Source organism: Aspergillus clavatus, genomic scaffold (genome assembly GCF_000002715.2).
Source record: "Aspergillus clavatus NRRL 1 1099423829803 genomic scaffold, whole genome shotgun sequence".
In the NCBI taxonomy this organism is placed as follows: domain Eukaryota; kingdom Fungi; phylum Ascomycota; class Eurotiomycetes; order Eurotiales; family Aspergillaceae; genus Aspergillus; species Aspergillus clavatus.
Genome location: NW_001517096.1, coordinates 350,507 through 367,859, shown reverse-complemented (window position 1 = coordinate 367,859; position 17,353 = coordinate 350,507). Strand labels below are relative to the sequence as shown.

General features: G+C 51.5%; 2 protein-coding genes across 2 annotated transcripts; both read left to right on the top strand.

Annotated features, from left to right (window-relative positions):
• Window positions 1–1,180: 1,180 nt before the first annotated feature.
• ACLA_078670 (cytochrome P450) lies at window positions 1,181–2,778 on the top strand (the record flags this gene model as incomplete). The annotated part of the gene is made up of 3 exons (XM_001270543.1): window positions 1,181–1,351; window positions 1,404–2,301; window positions 2,363–2,778. The coding sequence occupies 3 exons, from the start codon at window positions 1,181–1,183 to the stop codon at window positions 2,776–2,778; spliced, it is 1,485 nt and encodes a 494-aa protein (XP_001270544.1).
• A 1,700-nt stretch (window positions 2,779–4,478) lies between these two features.
• On the top strand, window positions 4,479–16,852 carry ACLA_078660 (putative hybrid NRPS/PKS enzyme; the record flags this gene model as incomplete). Its single annotated transcript, XM_001270542.1, has 5 exons — window positions 4,479–8,530; window positions 8,593–11,049; window positions 11,107–11,810; window positions 11,866–13,905; window positions 13,974–16,852. 5 exons carry the CDS (start codon window positions 4,479–4,481, stop codon window positions 16,850–16,852), a joined length of 12,132 nt encoding a protein of 4,043 aa, XP_001270543.1.
• Between the last annotated feature and the right edge of the window lie 501 nt (window positions 16,853–17,353).

Here is a 17,353-nt window from a genome sequence, read left to right as displayed (position 1 = left end):
TATGTCTATTGAAGGCTAGGAGTTACAAGTGTTGTCAATAATATCGCTCAATCGAGATGATCTAATCCTTGACTCTCGGACACTGCTGTTTGCTTTTTGTTCTCTTTCCTCCCTGGAAACCGGGTGTTTTTAACTAGAGGGCAGTATTAGCATGCATTGTCCTTGGAGCACTCACCCTCACAGTCCATTTTGAGGATATAAGTGTATCATGAGCCCCCGTCCTTCTTGTTATGTTGTCTGTTTTCTGACAACAGCAGGTACATCACTAGCACCCCTGGCTCAAAAGTCTTATTCAATCAACAAGTCCTCTCAGGTTTGACAAGTCTAGAAGCGGCTATTCTGTATATTCCGCATGATTGAGCAAGCATCTCGAGATCTGATTGACTCCTTTTCGGAGCCCATCCGCAGCGATATGATTACCCTCTATGAGCATAGCCTAAAGCGCGTTCGGCAGATTGGCACCGTCTTTGCGGGACTGGGGCTGTTGGTGACTCTGGTGGACAAGGAAGGATCTACGCTTGAGGACTGAGCATGAGTCTCAATTTGGCTTAACAAACGACCAGTCGGACGATCAATTTGGTCAGTTCCAGATGGATGAGTACTGTTCAAAGGCAAGAAAGGCCATAACTCCTATGCGTTCAGAAGTTCCTTTTATACGCGCGAGTCTTGTTGAATGTCAATACTTTGTGTGGCTACAATAGCAAAAAATATATGTGAATTAGCGAATTCTACGACAGCACCATGCTGCATCTCGATTCATGAGAGTTTACTGCAGGAAGGGAAACAAAAAAGAATCACAAACAGTGACAAGTGTCTCTTGTAATTGTGCACACCTAATACTACGGTACTAATCATTGATCCCGAAGACAGAATGGGATAAAAATGGACTCCGATTGGATCGGAGGTTCCGAACGCTGGATAGGAATAGGTATGCCTATAGTATCACCACTACAATGTCAACAGGATTCTGAGCTTGGAAACACTGAATGATAGGGTGAAGGCAGGTACAAATAAGGAGTTTAACAAAGACGGCTAGCATTGAGTCAACGCCATCTATCTAGTCTACTACAACATGTGGAGCCTACAGTCCAACATCATCGAGCCATACCAAGTGCTACGGCAGTCGCTTGAGCCGTTGAAACTCTCAAGATGGCAAATGACGAAATTGATAGCGAGGAGCATGGTGAACGAGATAAGCCCAAGAACCCTCGTGCTGTTGGCGGTAACCTGTTCGCTGCTGGTGCTCTACTTCTCAACGCGAGAGAGGCAACCGGTCATGCCGCGAGAGCTCCCGGTAGTCAAAGCAAAGAGTTATCACTTTGAAGATATAATCGTCGAAGGCAGAAAAAAGGTTCCTTTTATCTACAATCGCTTGCGACAAATCTGTGGCTGACCAACGGCAGTATCCGGACAGACCTTATCTCGCCGTGAACAATCGACACAGCTTCGTTGTCTATCCGCCAAGCTGCTTTGACGAGATTAAACGCCTTCCAGAGCACAGCGCATCAGCGAAAGATTTCTTCCACACGATGAATGCAGGAGATTGGACATACGTTGGCCACGAGACCACGCCCCTTCTGAAGACAATCATCGCAGACCTCACCCGTGTCATCCCTGCGCGTGTGAACAAGCGGCAACAGGACACCCGCATGGCGTTTGAATCGATTGTGGGATACGCTCCAGAGTGGAAAGAAATTGGGTTGCTGATGACCACGTTCGAAATTGTCGCCAAGATCAACGCCTGTGCTTTTGTTGGGAGAGAGCTTGGGACGAACAACAAATGGGTAAAAGCGGTGATGCAGTCGCCTCTGGTCATTCATGTTGCAGTGCTGATCATGAACGCGTGTCCTGCTCTGCTCCGGCCACTCCTGGCGCCCCTGGCCTTCCTGCCCACGAAAATGAACCAATGGGATATGCGCCGGCTGCTGACTCCCATGTTGCAGGAGGATATGGCGATATTCAAAGAGACCAAGGATCGATCTGAATTGTTGCGTCCAAAGCAGAATGGAAAGATCCCTTTGACAGCGATGTTGCTATCGCGGTACAAGCAAGGCGAGGCCACTATTAGGCAGCTGATCGTGGACTATATCCTCATCAGCTTCGACTCGACGCCATCGACCGCGTCGGCGCTCTATCATGTCATTTGCGAGCTCGCGGCACACCCGGAGGCGGCAGATGTCTTGCGCCAGGAGCTCGATGAAGTTATGGTAGATGGAAAGCTTCCTCAGACGCATTTGCAGGAGCTCAAGAGAATGGACAGCTTTCTGCGCGAGTCCTTTCGTTTACACCCCGTCAGCTTGTGTGAGTATCTGCACCTGCACGCAATGTTGGTATTGAGATCTCACGCTAATCTCTGAAATAGTCAGTCTTCAGCGTGTCCTGGCTAAGCCCGTGAAGCTGAGTGTCGGCCCCACGATTCCTGCCGGAGCCATCATCGCCGTGGATGCAGCGGCCATCAATCGCTCTCCCAGTCTCTGGAAGGACCCGGACGAATTCGATATGAATCGATTCCATGACTTGCGCCAGGTACCGGGAAATGAGAACAAGTTCCACCTGCTGAACACTGGCTCGGATTCTCCAGGATGGGGGGATGGCACGCAAGCCTGCCCTGGCCGCTTTTTCGCAAATAGCACTCTGAAGATTGCATTCGCATATATTCTTCAAAACTATGATGTTAAGAGGAAGGAGGGATCTTCTCCACCCAAGATGACTCCGTTGGCTAATGGGACATGGGCACCGGACGATAAAGCAGCGGCTCTGTTCAAGTCTCGAAACTAAGTCGAGGATATTGATACCGGGTTGACTGTGTTCTAACAGACTTGAGAGGGGGTTACAACTATCTCATCAGAGGCAGGAAATGCGAAACGAGATTGTCGTCAATCCAGTCACTCGAGCAGCAGCGGGCACGAGAGTGGGAGTTTAGGTCTTGATGTTGCGATACGAACATTGTGGACTTTAGATGGAACTTTATATGACGAGTTCGTTGTTCATAAGAGTGATGATTTCCTCAGTACGCCGTATCAACTGAAATACTACAAATCTGAGGATATTCGGCATATGTTGCAGAACATCAATATATGTTTGCTGTCAGAGGTGAAATATATATATATTACCTTCCATAACTTGGCCAGATAAAAATGCTACTTCGTAGTAGGTATTCATTTTGCATAGGCAGACTGACAGAGACTTATACTGTGGAGGATCATATTTATGCCTCCTTTAAGGCCTTCAGACCACTCGACAGGGAGACATAATGAAGCACATAAGAGCAGAGTACATACTATGTTAGTAGACATTACACTTATGAATGGCCCGTGCGCTGCATTATAAGCCTGTCCGCCGCCCCTTAAGACCTCTCTCTCTTGGAGATTTTCATACTATTGGCCTTGTTCTTATTCTTGTCCATAGAGTCTCATACTAATTTCAGACTCACTCAGGCTTTACCTTAACTTAATCCTTTAGTGCATGAGATTTCTAAGAAGAAAATGCTGCCAACAAAGCCCTATAGAAATCCACTCAGTACACTCAGTACATTGAAAAATCCTTATTTCTGGATGTCTACGGCGTGGTGTTGAAATCTCAACAAAGCTGAGCCAGAAGATATCTACACCAACCACAGAAAGTATTTCTGGCTTTTAACTTGACGACTATACTACCTTCGGCCTGCTGATTACCAAGTGTGCCTATTAACTTGATACTGACTGAATCACAAGAGGATAGGCTTTAGAACTCCATGTTCATCTACTTGAACATCGAAATGGTCAACAGCGACGTTAGTCCAGGCTCAGGACCACTGCTTTTCTTCTCCACGACTTGCTTTCATTGACGATATCTCTGCGGTGAAAATTCTTTTCGAAGATAGTCATGTATTTCAACTAACGCAAATATCTGCATGCTCACTGCGAGGCGGGAAAGATGAGTGCTCAATGCCAGATTGACTCATTACAACCCTCCAGCGAACCAACAGTAGCAATCGAATGGAGGAATACTTCAAGCACCTCGGAGCGGAAACTAAGCTCTTAAGACAAAAGATGTATGTATATTGGCCGTTTGGAGGACGGCTCTTCTCCGGGGTCCATGCACGCCGATTCAGTCCGGACACACTCATTGCGCCTGTGGTAGACGCAAGGCACGGGTTTCTTGTTATGTACAGGTTGTTGCGACAATCCACCAACATTCGCTCACAAGGCATTCGTTGACGATCAAACCCGAATGCTGGCTTTCCCGATGGAGGTCGGATAGCGATGTTCGGCACTCCGAGACCAATGATCGTCCCCGATTCACATCGGACAGGGTGGTCCGTTGTACCCCGAAGAAGGTAAGTGGATGGCAGGGTTGCGGTGGTTAGATGTGCTATACAATAAAAAGCTAAACACTAATTATACCATGGGGTATAGTGTCATAGCACTTCTACAGTTGAGTATTACGCTTCACACAACCATATTTCTTGTTGATCTCTAGCTTGTTTGTTTGCAGCTATGGGGTCATTTCAGAACTCCTCAGAACCAATTGCCATCATTGGCACCGGATGCCGTTTTCCTGGAGGCTGCGACAGCCCGTCGAAACTCTGGGAGCTCTTGCGAGCCCCCCGGGACTTGCTCAAAGAGATTCCTGAAAGCCGGTTCAGTGTCGATTCTTTCTATCACCCCGACAATGCCCACCATGGCACCAGCAATGTGCGGCATTCCTATTTTCTGGAGGAGGATTTACGCCAGTTCGATGTACAGTTCTTTGGGATAAAGCCGATCGAGGCAAATGCGGTGGATCCTCAGCAACGGCTGCTGCTTGAGACGGTCTATGAGGGCTTAGAGTCTGCCGGTCTCTCCATTCAACGTCTACAAGGTTCGGATACGGCCGTGTATGTCGGGGTGATGAGTGCAGACTTTACGGACTTGGTTGGTCGGGATACAGAGACCTTTCCCACCTACTTTGCCACTGGGACAGCGCGCAGTATTCTGAGCAATCGGCTGTCGTACTTTTTCGACTGGCATGGCCCGTCGCTTACAATCGATACTGCCTGTTCGTCGAGTTTGATTGCCATGCACCACGCGGTGCAAACTCTTCGCAGTGGAGACTCCTCACTGGCCATCGTCGCTGGATCCAACCTGATTCTTGGCCCCGAGCAGTACATTGCCGAGAGCAAGCTACAGATGCTGTCGCCAACTGGTCGCTCCCGCATGTGGGATGCCGCAGCCGATGGATATGCGCGTGGTGAAGGTGTGGCCGCAATCGTGCTAAAGCGATTGAGTCAGGCTATTGCAGACGGAGACCACATCGAATGTGTGATCCGGGAGACAGGTGTTAACCAAGATGGGAAAACCCCTGGAATCACTATGCCGAGCGCCACGGCCCAGGCAGCCCTGATACGATCCACGTACGCCAAGGCAGGGCTGGATCTCAGTAATCGTTCGGACAGGCCACAATACTTTGAAGCACATGGAACGGGAACCCCGGCAGGAGATCCGATTGAAGCGAGAGCCATCCAAACTGCCTTTTTTGGCCCGGACCTGAACTTTACTGCTGATTCAAGGAAGGACACATTGTTTGTTGGGTCAATCAAGACCGTTGTCGGCCACACAGAGGGAACAGCTGGCTTGGCCGCCGTCATCAAGGCCTCTCTGGCACTCCAATCCGGCACCATTCCCCCAAATCGACTACTCGAGCAGTTGAATCCCGCAATCAAGCCCTTCTACAACAGCCTCAAAATCCTTGCGGCCGCCGAGGATTGGCCGCAGCTGAGCCGTGGGGGCGTGCGGAGGGTCAGTGTCAATAGCTTCGGCTTTGGTGGTGCAAACTCCCACGCTATCCTTGAGAGCTACGAGCCATCTCTCCACTCCCACAAAGGTACCCGCGACATTAGTTTTAGTCCCTTTACCTTCTCGGCCGCGTCCGAAACTGCCTTGGTGGCCAGCTTGCGTGCATACCGTGACCTCCTATCGACCCGAAGCGATGTCCGCCTGACTGATCTTGCTTGGACTTTAAATAGTCGACGCTCGACTCTTGCTTCTCGGGTAGCAATTGCGGCCTCAGATAAAGACGATTTGGTCCTCAAACTTGATGATCGCGCTGAGAACTATGACGGCTCCGACACTTTCATGGACGCGGGTCACCGGAAGCCCAACGCCAATGAATTGCGGATCCTTGGAGTGTTCACCGGTCAAGGTGCTCAATGGGCTCGCATGGGTGCGGAGCTCATTGAACAATGCCCCGGAGCGAGCAAAGTTGTTGACGCATTGGAGCAAAGCCTGAGGAGCCTTCCACCGCAGGATCGACCGACTTGGTCCCTACGTGAGCAGCTCCTCGCTCCGCCATCCTCCTCAATGGTCAGCACGGCGTCAATATCACAACCGCTTTGCACTGCCATACAGATAATGTTGGTGGATATGTTACGTGAGGCCGGTATTCAATTTTCCGCTGTTGTTGGACATTCCTCAGGAGAGATTGGTGCTGCATATGCTGCCGGTTGCCTATCAGCAAAAGACGCCATCCGGGTGGCATATTATCGCGGTGTACATCTGAAGTCCGCGCTCCAGAAAGGGTCTATGCTCGCGGTAGGAACGACTTTCGAAGATGCACAGGACCTCTGCAATCTGCCTACATTTGAAGACCGGTTGTGTGTGGCGGCTAGCAACTCACCCTCCAGTGTGACAATCTCTGGAGACTCCGACGCGATCGAGGAGATCAAGGTCGTTTTTGATGAAGAAAAGAAGTTCACACGGCTGCTGAAGGTTGATCGAGCATACCACTCGCATCACATGCAGGACTGCGTGGAGCCATATGTCCGATCTCTGCGGCAATGCTCCGTCACCTTCCGGCCCCCGAACCGCAATCAATGTGTCTGGATCTCGAGTGTCTTCGTCCAGGATATTCACCAACTCTCGGAAGATGGTAGTGATCGCTACTGGGGTAGTAACCTGGCAAGGCCGGTCATGTTTGCCGAGGCTTTGCAGCTTCTGCTCTCCCTCGAAGGATCCTTCGACCTTGCTGTCGAAGTTGGGCCGCATCCCGCCCTCAAAGGGCCTGCGAGTCAAACGATCCAAGATGCCCTTGGTTACTCCATCCCGTACACCGGAGTCCTATCCAGAGGAAACAGCGACGTTGAGGCGTTCGCGGCCGCTCTCGGCTCCATCTGGACCGCTTTTGGAGACGGGGCAGTGGATTTCTCCCGATTGCAAAAATTCACTTCTGGATCGGCTGCGCAGCCGCAGCTTCTCAAAGGGCTTCCCACTTATCAATGGGATCATAATCGCGTGTTCTGGCATGAATCACGTGTATCAAAGGCTTTTCGGACCCGTAAAGACGTCCCAAATGAGCTCCTTGGCCGGCAGGTTCTCGATGGTGCCCCAAACCAGCTACGCTGGCGGAACATCTTGCGACCAAGAGAAATTGCATGGTTGGAGGGCCACCAGGTGCAAGGTCAAATGGTATTCCCTTGTGCTGGGTATGTTTCGGCGTGTGCTGAAGCCAGCATGCGACTAGCTGTAGGACAGAATGTTGAGTCCATTGAGCTGGAGGAGTTCGTCGTCGGCCAGGCCATTGTCTTCAATGATAGCAACTCCGAGGTCGAAACTCTGGCCACTCTGACTGAAGTTGTGCATCGTCAACAGACGATTTCCGCGAACTTTGCATTCTACTCATGCCCGACAGGTGGTGAGAGCCTTGAACTGGTACGCAATGCAAGCTGCCGATTGCGTATCACCGTCGGCGACAGCGCGGTAGACCTACTGCAGCCGCAGGCAGAAGCCGACTTTGCGCTGTTAGAGGTCGAATCAGATCGGTTTTACAATGCACTGGGGCAGTTAGGCTTTGGATACACTGGCCCGTTCCGCTCCTTGACGGCCTTGAAGCGTAAGCTTGGCATAGCCCGCGGCTTGATTGAGAATGCACCCCCCTCTTTCAATCATTCACAGCCTCTCCTCATACATCCAGCCACTCTGGATGCAGCCATCCAATCCATCATGTTGGCATATTGCTATCCCGGGGACAGCATGCTGCGTGCCATTCACCTCCCAACGGGCATTGAGAAATTGACTCTGAATCCTGTCAACTGCTTGAAGTTTGCTGGTCAATCCGTTCAGGTTCCTTTCGACTCAAGCGCGTCGACTGGCAGCGGCCGTAGTCTGCAAGGCGATGTCAGCATTTATAGCCTCGACGGCTCTCGGGCTGTACAGTTGGAGGGGCTTCAGACACAGCCCCTGTCATCTCCAACGGAGGCCAGCGATTTGAACATTTTCACCGAATTGGTCTGGGGTGTTGACAGACCCGACTGCGAGGAGATCCTTCGCACGACAGTCGTCGAGGACTTTGACGCCGAACTACTTTTCTCGCTCGAACGTGTAGCCTACTTTTACCTCAGGTCACTCGGTGAAGCGGTTCCCGAGAGAGAGAGGAATGGACTGGAATGGCATCACAAACGACTATTCGCGTACGTCGACCATGTCCTCTCGCGGGTGGCAAGAGGGGTGAACCGATTTGCGCGACCCGAGTGGGCAGCGGACTCGAAGAACGACATTTTAAAGATCCTTCAGAAGTGAGTTGTGTTTTCTTCCCTAGTTAGTGGTACTGATCGGGCTAATCATGCGCAATCTACAGGTACCCCGACAACATTGACCTGCGACTCATGAGAGCCGTGGGCGAAAACCTTCCAGCTGTCGTCCGAGGCCAACTGACAATGTTGGAGCCGATGATACAGGATAACATGTTGAACGACTTCTATGTGATTGCCCACGGGATGCCTCGCTACACCAAGTACTTGGCGGCGATGGCGAGCCAGATCAGCCATCGTTATCCGCATATGAACGTTCTTGAGATTGGTGCAGGTACAGGCGGCGCCACCAAGTCCTTCCTCAAGGAGCTAGGAGAAGGATTTTCTACTTACACCTTCACTGATATCTCCAGCGGCTTCTTCGAGAAGGCATCGCAGGTGTTCGCTTCCTACAGCGCCAAGATGAACTTCAAGGTACTCGACATTGAGAAAGACATTGAGTCTCAAGGCTTCGCACCTGAGTCCTTCGATCTGATTATTGCGTCTCTTGTGCTGCATGCAACTAGGGATCTTGCGCAAACCGTGCGAAATGTCCGCCGGCTACTCAAACCCGGTGGCTATCTATTGCTTCTCGAAATCACCGAGAACGAACAGATGAGATTTGGACTCATCTTCGGGGGTCTTCCAGGCTGGTGGCTGGGGTATGAAGATGGTCGCCCCTTTTCTCCATGCGTCGATATCGAAGAGTGGTCCAGAGTACTTGAACAAAATGGTTTTTCGGGTATAGAAACTGCGATCCCGCATCATGATACCCTGCCAGCGCCTCTGTCGGTTATTGTCTCCCAGGCAGTGAACGAGAAAGTTCAATTCCTCCACAATCCCCTCGACTCGATTCGCGGGTCAACAGTCATTCCCCGACTCACGATCATTGGTGGGGGTGGCCGAAGAAGCGCCCAACTCATCGACGCGGTTTCTAGTCTGGTTCAGCCACAGTGTGGACAGCTCAGGGTGGTTGACTCGTTGCAGAAGATCTGCTCGGAGGTCCTTCCGGTAGGCGGCAGCGTACTCTCTTTGACCGATTTCGACGAGCCCGTTTTCAAGTCTATGGACGCGGACAAACTGCGCGGGTTCCAAGAGATCTTTAAACAATCAAAGAATGTCCTGTGGGTTACTCAGGGATCCCGGTCGGGCGATCCGTATGCTCGAATGGTTGTTGGCTTCGGTCGAACCATTGTGCTGGAGATGCTGCATCTCCGCCTGCAGTTCCTTGACGTTTCGCCTTCTTCCAGCCCAGACGCATCTGCCATTGCTGAGGCGATGCTCCGCTTGGAAGTAAGTGGGAGCTGGGAAGATGAAGGAGCAGAGGATGGCGCCGTCCTACATTCTGTCGAGCCGGAGCTTTCTATATCTGATGGAAGGTGCTGGGTACCCCGATTCAAGCCGAACAAGGAGCAAAATGAGCGGTACAACTCTGTGAGACGGAGCATCGAAACTGAACAGAGTTTCTCGGATACCTGTGTTGAGCTAGTCTATCGTGACAACAGCTTGTCTCTCCTAGAGGTTACCCATTCGTCATCCGAACCTTTAGCGGAGCCTTCCACGAAGTATCTGGAACTGGATGTCAACTATTCCGTCAGCAAGGCAGTTGAAGTTGTTCCGGGATGCTACCTGTTCTTGATCCTTGGTAGGGATACAGATACCGGAGATCGTTTCATCGCCCTATCCCCCAAACAGAGTTCTCGTGTGCGAATCCCGAGAGCACTTGTATTGCCTCAACATACGAGTCATGGAACCATCAATGAGAACTCCTTAGATGCATTCTTCCATGAGATCGTTGCCCGGTCCATACTACGAGATGTGCCATATGGGAGTGCTGCCATTGCGCTACAGCCAAATTCTCTCCTTGCTGATGCTCTTCGGGAAGCTGCTCAGGACAAAGGTGTCACCCTCCACCTGTGGTCGACACAGGCCAGTGATCTTGAATCGGAATGGACATATATTCACCGAAAGGCATCAAAGACGGAGGTCCAGAATGCCATACCCCGGAACGTTACCTGCTTCTTTGACATGGGTGGCGATGAGTCCATTGCTACCAAGATCCTGGCCTGCCTTCCAGACCACACGCAGGCAAAGAAAGAAGCCAGTATCACGGCCCATGAAGCTCACCTAATACCAACCGTACTGCCTGATATCCGTTCACTCCTCATGGATATTGGCCGAGCGATGAGAACTCGGGGAAAGTCGAGCTCGCCGGATTTGAGGATTGTCGATCTAACCGACATTGTCAAAGGACAAGCAGACTCAGAAACATCTATCATCAACTGGCTCGAGAGCTCTTCGCGTGTTCCAGTGGCCGTGGAGCCCATTGAGGCCAGGGTGCAATTCCGGAGTGACAGAACGTATTGGCTGGTCGGGCTCACAGGAGGACTTGGCCTCTCCTTGTGCGAGTGGATGGCACAGCAGGGGGCGCGATATATTGTCCTCTCCAGTCGTAGCCCTAAAGTTGATGGGCGATGGCTGGCAAAGATGAACAGGATGGGTGTCACCGTCGAAGTTGTGGCTAAGTAAGTCTTTACTCTCATCGATGGAATCTCAGTGCCTACTAATCATCGTGTAAATAGTGACATCTCCAATCGTGACTCCGTTCAGCGTGTATACAACAAGATCCGCACGGAACTACCCCCCATATCGGGTGTGGCCCAAGGAGCAATGGTCCTCCACGACACCATGTTCCTGGATTTGGATATGGAGCGGATGAACAAGGTTCTTCGGCCCAAGGTCGATGGAAGCACCTACTTGGAAGAAATATTCCATGACACTGAACTGGAATTCTTTGTTTTCTTCTCCTCGATGGCCGCAGTGACTGGCAATCCCGGTCAATCAGCGTACGCCGCAGCAAACATGTTCATGGCAAGCCTGGCCAACCAACGTCGTCAACGTGGACTGAACGCATCCGCTGTGCATATTGGTGCCATCTTTGGAAATGGCTATGTGACTCGAGAACTGACTCTGGTCCAGCAGGAATTCTTACGGAAGGTCGGTAACCTCTGGCTGTCCGAGCACGACTTCCGACGACTCTTCGCAGAAGCCGTATATGCCGGGAGACATCACCGGGGACGCAGCCCGGAATTGTCCACTGGCTTGAAGATCCTGGAAAGTGACGAGTCAGAGTCAATTACGTGGTTCAATAACCCAGTGTTTCAGCACTGTATCAAGCAATCTGGAAGAGTCGACCTTATTTCGGAGACGTCCACGTCTGCGGCGCCGGTCAAAGTGCGTCTTGCGGAAGCTTCCAGTTCTGCAGACATCTACGATATCATCTCCGGTGCGTCCGATCGTACGGTTCCTTGATGGAGGACGAGCTAACGTTGACACTACAGACGCCTTTGTGACGAAGCTCAAGACCAGCTTGCAGGTTGAGGGCGATCGGCCGATTGTTGATCTCACGGCTGACACGTTGGGAATTGACTCGCTGGTGGCAGTGGATATCCGGTCGTGGTTTATCAAGGAATTACAGGTGGAAATACCTGTCCTCAAGATCTTGAGCGGAGCAACAGTCGGCGAGATGGTGACTCAGGCCCAGGAACTGCTTCCCAAGGAGTTGACCCCGAACCTGGATCCCAACGCGGAGGCAAAGCCGTCGAAGCCCAAAAACACCGTCCAACCTAAGCAGCAGACGAAGAAAACAATTCAGTTACAGAATGTAGCGAAGGCTCCTCAACCAGCCCTGTCTCAGCAAGTATCCTCCGGTGTGCAGAACATGATCAAGACCAATCCGCCCAAAGAAGCGGAGGCAAAGCAGCCTCGGCCTGAAGTGAAACAGGCTGCACCAAAGGATAGCCAATATCCAACAGCACTTGAGACTCCATCAAAGTTGCAAGACCCCTCACGGAACATTGTTGTGGCTAAGGATTTGGCCGCAGAGGAGAAGCATCTCACCGATCAGGAACCCGTCCCTTCAAACATGTCATCATCCTCGTGGTCCGAGATTGATGAATCCGAAGGAAAGGTAGAAACATCATCCTCAAGCTCATCCACCAGTGCCAGCCAAATCATTACAAAGACCAAACCGGTGGAGGTCAAGAAGAGTGTTCCTATGGCGTTTGGTCAGTCGAGGTTTTGGTTCTTGAGACACTACCTGGAGGACCCATCGTCTTTCAACATTACAGTTTCGATTCAACTGGATGGTCCTTTGAAGATCGATCACTTTGCGCGTGCTGTTCAAGTCGTCGGACAGCGTCATGAAGCTCTAAGAACCCGCTTCGTCACGGATGAAGCCCAAGGTACCACGAAGCAGGAGGTCCTGGCCCTTTCCAATCTCACTCTAGAGGAACGGACTATCTCGACCGACGAGGAAGCGGAAGGCGTCTACCAAGAGTTGAAAGGTTATGCATTCGACTTGGAAAAAGGAGAAAACATACGGATCATTCTCCTCAAGAGGTCGAACCGCTCGTTTACGCTCATCATTGCTTACCACCATATCAATATGGATGGCGTGAGCTTGGAGGTGCTCCTTCGGGACCTACAGATGGCCTATGATTCGAAATTCCTTAGCCCTCGGATTCTTCAATATGCCGACTTCTCGGAGCAGCAACGGCGGGACTACCAGTCTGGAAAGTGGGCTGAAGATCTGGCATTCTGGAAGAAGGAATTCCAGACGATGCCAGGCCCCTTACCCTTGCTTTCCATGGCTCGAACTTCAACCCGATCCCCGTTGACGGCCTATAAGACTCACAGTGCGGAATTCCACATCGATCCTGCAACTCTGGACACCATTCAAAGCACATGTCAACGGATGAAAGTGACTCCTTTCCATTTCCATCTGGCTGTGTTTTACACTATGCTGATCCGACTTGTCGATGTCGAGAATCTTTGCATTGGGATCAGCTCCGCCAACCGCTCCCAGCAGGACACGCTACAAAGCGTCGGCTTGTACCTTAATCTTCTGCCATTGAACTTCACGCCTCAGTTGGATCAGACATTCACCAACGTGTTGCATATCGTGCGAGAAAAGTCCGTTCAAGCTTTTGCCCACTCAAAAGTGCCATTTGATGTCATCGTGAACGAGCTGGGAGCTGCACGGTCTGCTACTCACAGCCCTCTGTTCCAGGTTCTCGTCAACTATCGAGCAGGGGTCTCCGAGCGTCGGTCTTTCTGCAACTGTGACAGTAAGGTCCTTACCTTTGAACAAGGCCAGACGCCCTATGATTTGAGTTTGGATGTGATTGATAACCCTGGTGGCGACTGCCATGTCATTATGGCTGGTCAATCAGTCCTTTATGGCGCAGAGCATGTCGCTGTCCTCAGAGGAGTATATCAAAATCTTCTGGTTGCATTTTCCCGCAATCCTGCTCTCAGACTCAATGTCCCGCCCCTATATGATACCGATGAAGTGAAGCATGCCATTAAACTTGGACACGGTCAGTTCCCCTCTATTCCTTCCCTTCCAGGTCCCATCTTCTAACCGAAAATCTGTCTCCATCTACAGGTCCCGCATATAACTATCAGTGGCCAGCCACGATCCCTGAACGCATTGATGAAATTGTGGAGCGCTACCCTACTCATGTGGCACTCATTGACGGGGATGGACGCAAGATGTCGTACACAGAAATGGCCCGACGAGTGAATACCCTTGCCGTAGTCCTTCTGAGGCAGGATATTGGACAAGGTAGCAAGGTCGGCGTCTTCATGGAGCCAGGCTCCAGTTGGATCTGCTCTCTTCTCGCTATTCTTCGCTTGGATGCCATTTACATCCCTCTGGACAGTCGGATGGGACTAGATCGCCTGTCAACAATTGTGCGAGATTGCAAGCCCGACTTGCTCCTGGTGGATAATACCACTTTGTCGAACGTTGCCCTGCTAGGGCTTTCTTGTCCTACACTGAATGTCGATGTTGTTTCCCCCGGTTCGGACCAGCAACACGTCCCAAACACTGCGCAGCCCAGCTCCACCGCAGTGATCATGTACACCAGTGGCTCTACTGGTGTGCCCAAAGGAATTGTCATGCAGCACCATACATTCCGGAACAACATCGAAACCTCAACGGAAAAGTGGGACTTCCGCGAGGGACGTGAAACAACGCTTCAGCAAAGCTCTTACAGTTTTGACATGTCTCTGTCTCAGACGTTTCTGACTCTGTCGAACGGAGGTACATTGCGGATCGTGCCGAAGAAGCTTCGAGGTGACCCCAAGGCTATAGCCTCGTTGATTACTGCCGAGGGGATTACATTTACAGAAACTACCCCATCGGAGTACATAAGCTGGCTTCGCTATGGCGATGTGGATGACCTTCGCAAATCAAAATGGCGTATCGCCGTTAGCGGGGGGGAGACGATCACCACAAATCTGACGGGTCTTCTTCGACAGCTGGAGAAATCAGACTTGAGATTAATTGACTGCTATGGACCTACGGAAATCACCTTTTGCTCGCACGGGAGGGAAGTCCAGTACGACGGTGAGGGGGACATCTTGAGCCCGGCGTTCCGGACCTGGCCCAACTACTCGGTCTACATTGTGGACAGTCACATGAAGCCTGTGCCCATTGGCATCCCTGGAGAGATCCTGATAGGTGGCGCCGGGGTGGTTGCTGGGTACGTTCACAGTGAGCTCGATGCCCGTGGGTTTGCCAGGAACAATTTCATGAACACGATGTTTCTTGAGAACGCATGGACCAGATTGCATCGCACGGGAGACTTTGGTCGGCTTGATCAGGAAGGGAACCTGATTCTGGGCGGACGTATCGCCGGTGATACCCAGGTCAAGCTCCGGGGCATCCGAATCGATCTGCAGGAGATCGAATCTGCGATTCTCAGCAGTGGGGATGGAAAGATCGTCGACGCTGCTGTCACGGTACGGGAGTCCGCAGACAGTGGCTCGGAGTACTTGATGGCTTTCGTCACGACCCTAGATGCAGGCGATTTGTCGCTTGAACGTATACGTCAAGAGCTTCCATTGCCACAACATATGCGCCCAGCCAACATCATCACGCTCGATCAGCTGCCCATGACGGCCTCCAATAAGGTCGACCGTCTCGCGCTCAAGTCACTACCTCTTCCACCCGGGTCGCATGTTGCAGACACAGGCACCGATGAGTCTCCATCCATGGCCAAAATGAGGGACGTTTGGGCGACTGTCATCCCGCAAGAAGTCCTAGCTCATTTCGAACTTGGTCCTGCTTCCAATTTCTTCCAGGTGGGCGGAGACTCGATGCTTCTTGTGCGTCTGCAAACCGAAATCAACAAGGTCTTTGGCACCAGCATTTCGCTTTTCCAGCTCTTTGATGCAAGCTCGCTTACGGGTATGGTTTCCCTGATTGACCACTCGGAGTCGACGTCTCAGAGATCGGAAGTCGATTGGGAGACCGAAACTACGATTTCCCCCAGCTTACTGCAGGTCCCAGCCACGAAGCGGTTCTTCGCCCATCCGGCGGTTGTTGTCTTGACGGGTGCGACGGGCTTCCTGGGTCGTGCAATTGTCAACCGCCTCCTGAAGGATTGCAGTGTGCAGAAGATCCACTGTGTTGCTGTCCGTCGCGACCCAAGCAGCCTTCCGGACGATTTCAAGTCACCGAAAGTTGTCCTCCACCGAGGCGATTTGACCCTGCCGCAACTTGGACTCACCGACAGAGCTGCCACCGAGATCTTTGCTGAAGCCGACGCAGTCATCCACAATGGAGCGGATGTGTCATTCATGAAAACTTACCAGAGTCTCAAACAGGCGAATCTTGAAGCCACCAAAGAACTGGTTCGCTTGTCGGCTCCTCATCGCCTCTCCTTCCATTACATCTCCAGTGCAAGCGTCACCCGTCTAGCCGGCCAGGAGTCATTTGATCAAAGCTCCGTCAGTGCGTTCCCCCCATCGGCTGAAGATGGTTATGTCGCATCCAAGTGGGCCAGCGAGCGCTACCTCGAGAAAGTCAGCGATCAATGCGGTCTCCCTATCTGGATCCATCGTCCATCGTCCATTGTTGGAGAAGGTGCCCCTGACACCGACATGATGGCGAGCCTCCTAGGCTATTCTCGAACCTTGCGGGCTATCCCACAGACCGACGGATGGACAGGCTGGCTGGACTTTGTATCGGCAGATCGGGTGGCCATGCAGATCGCAGATGAGGTCTACGAGGACTATTCCTGGCCAGGCACCGTCAAGTATCTGTATGAGGCGGGGGATCGCGAGATCCCTCTTTCGGATCTTAGGGGCGTTTTAGAACGGGAGACGGGCGAGTCTTTCGAGAGCATCCCGCTCGAGGAATGGGTGTTGCGCGCAGAAGGACAGGGGCTGCATCCTCTGCTTGGAGAGTATCTCCGTCGCGTCTCTGGCATTCCTCTCGTCCTTCCGCGGCTCGTGCAGCAAGGGAGCTTTTTCTAGTGTACATATGACCACAGACATAGCTACAAGCACATAGGTTCTGGTGCTTAAATTGTACCTATATCCTTTTCTCCAAGACATTCCTCTAGCCTCCTTGTGTCTTCCTTTGGCCGTTAAACTCAGTATAAGAATCTAATTGACGTCTGATTGGGACACAGCAGGATGTAATATTATTGTCAACTATGCACTTCGACATTGTCATTCAGAAGATCCAGGTTGGCACATGGTCTACCTTCTACGAGTCACCATACATAATTGGGAATTATATTGACCAATACGTAGTCTAGGCAGGTTGAACTGTCAATTCCTCTGTGTCTAAACCTCGTCTTGGTATACGTAGCTGTTCTCGGTCAATTGTAGCTATGCCTTGTTTTATCTTTCTTTGCGTTCAATGTATAGCGGATGTATATCTGCAAGCCTCAAAAGGATTCCTATCAACTGACGCACTTTTGTCCTCTTTTTTTCACTGTGCCTCGAATCCATTTTGTACATCCTTCACAG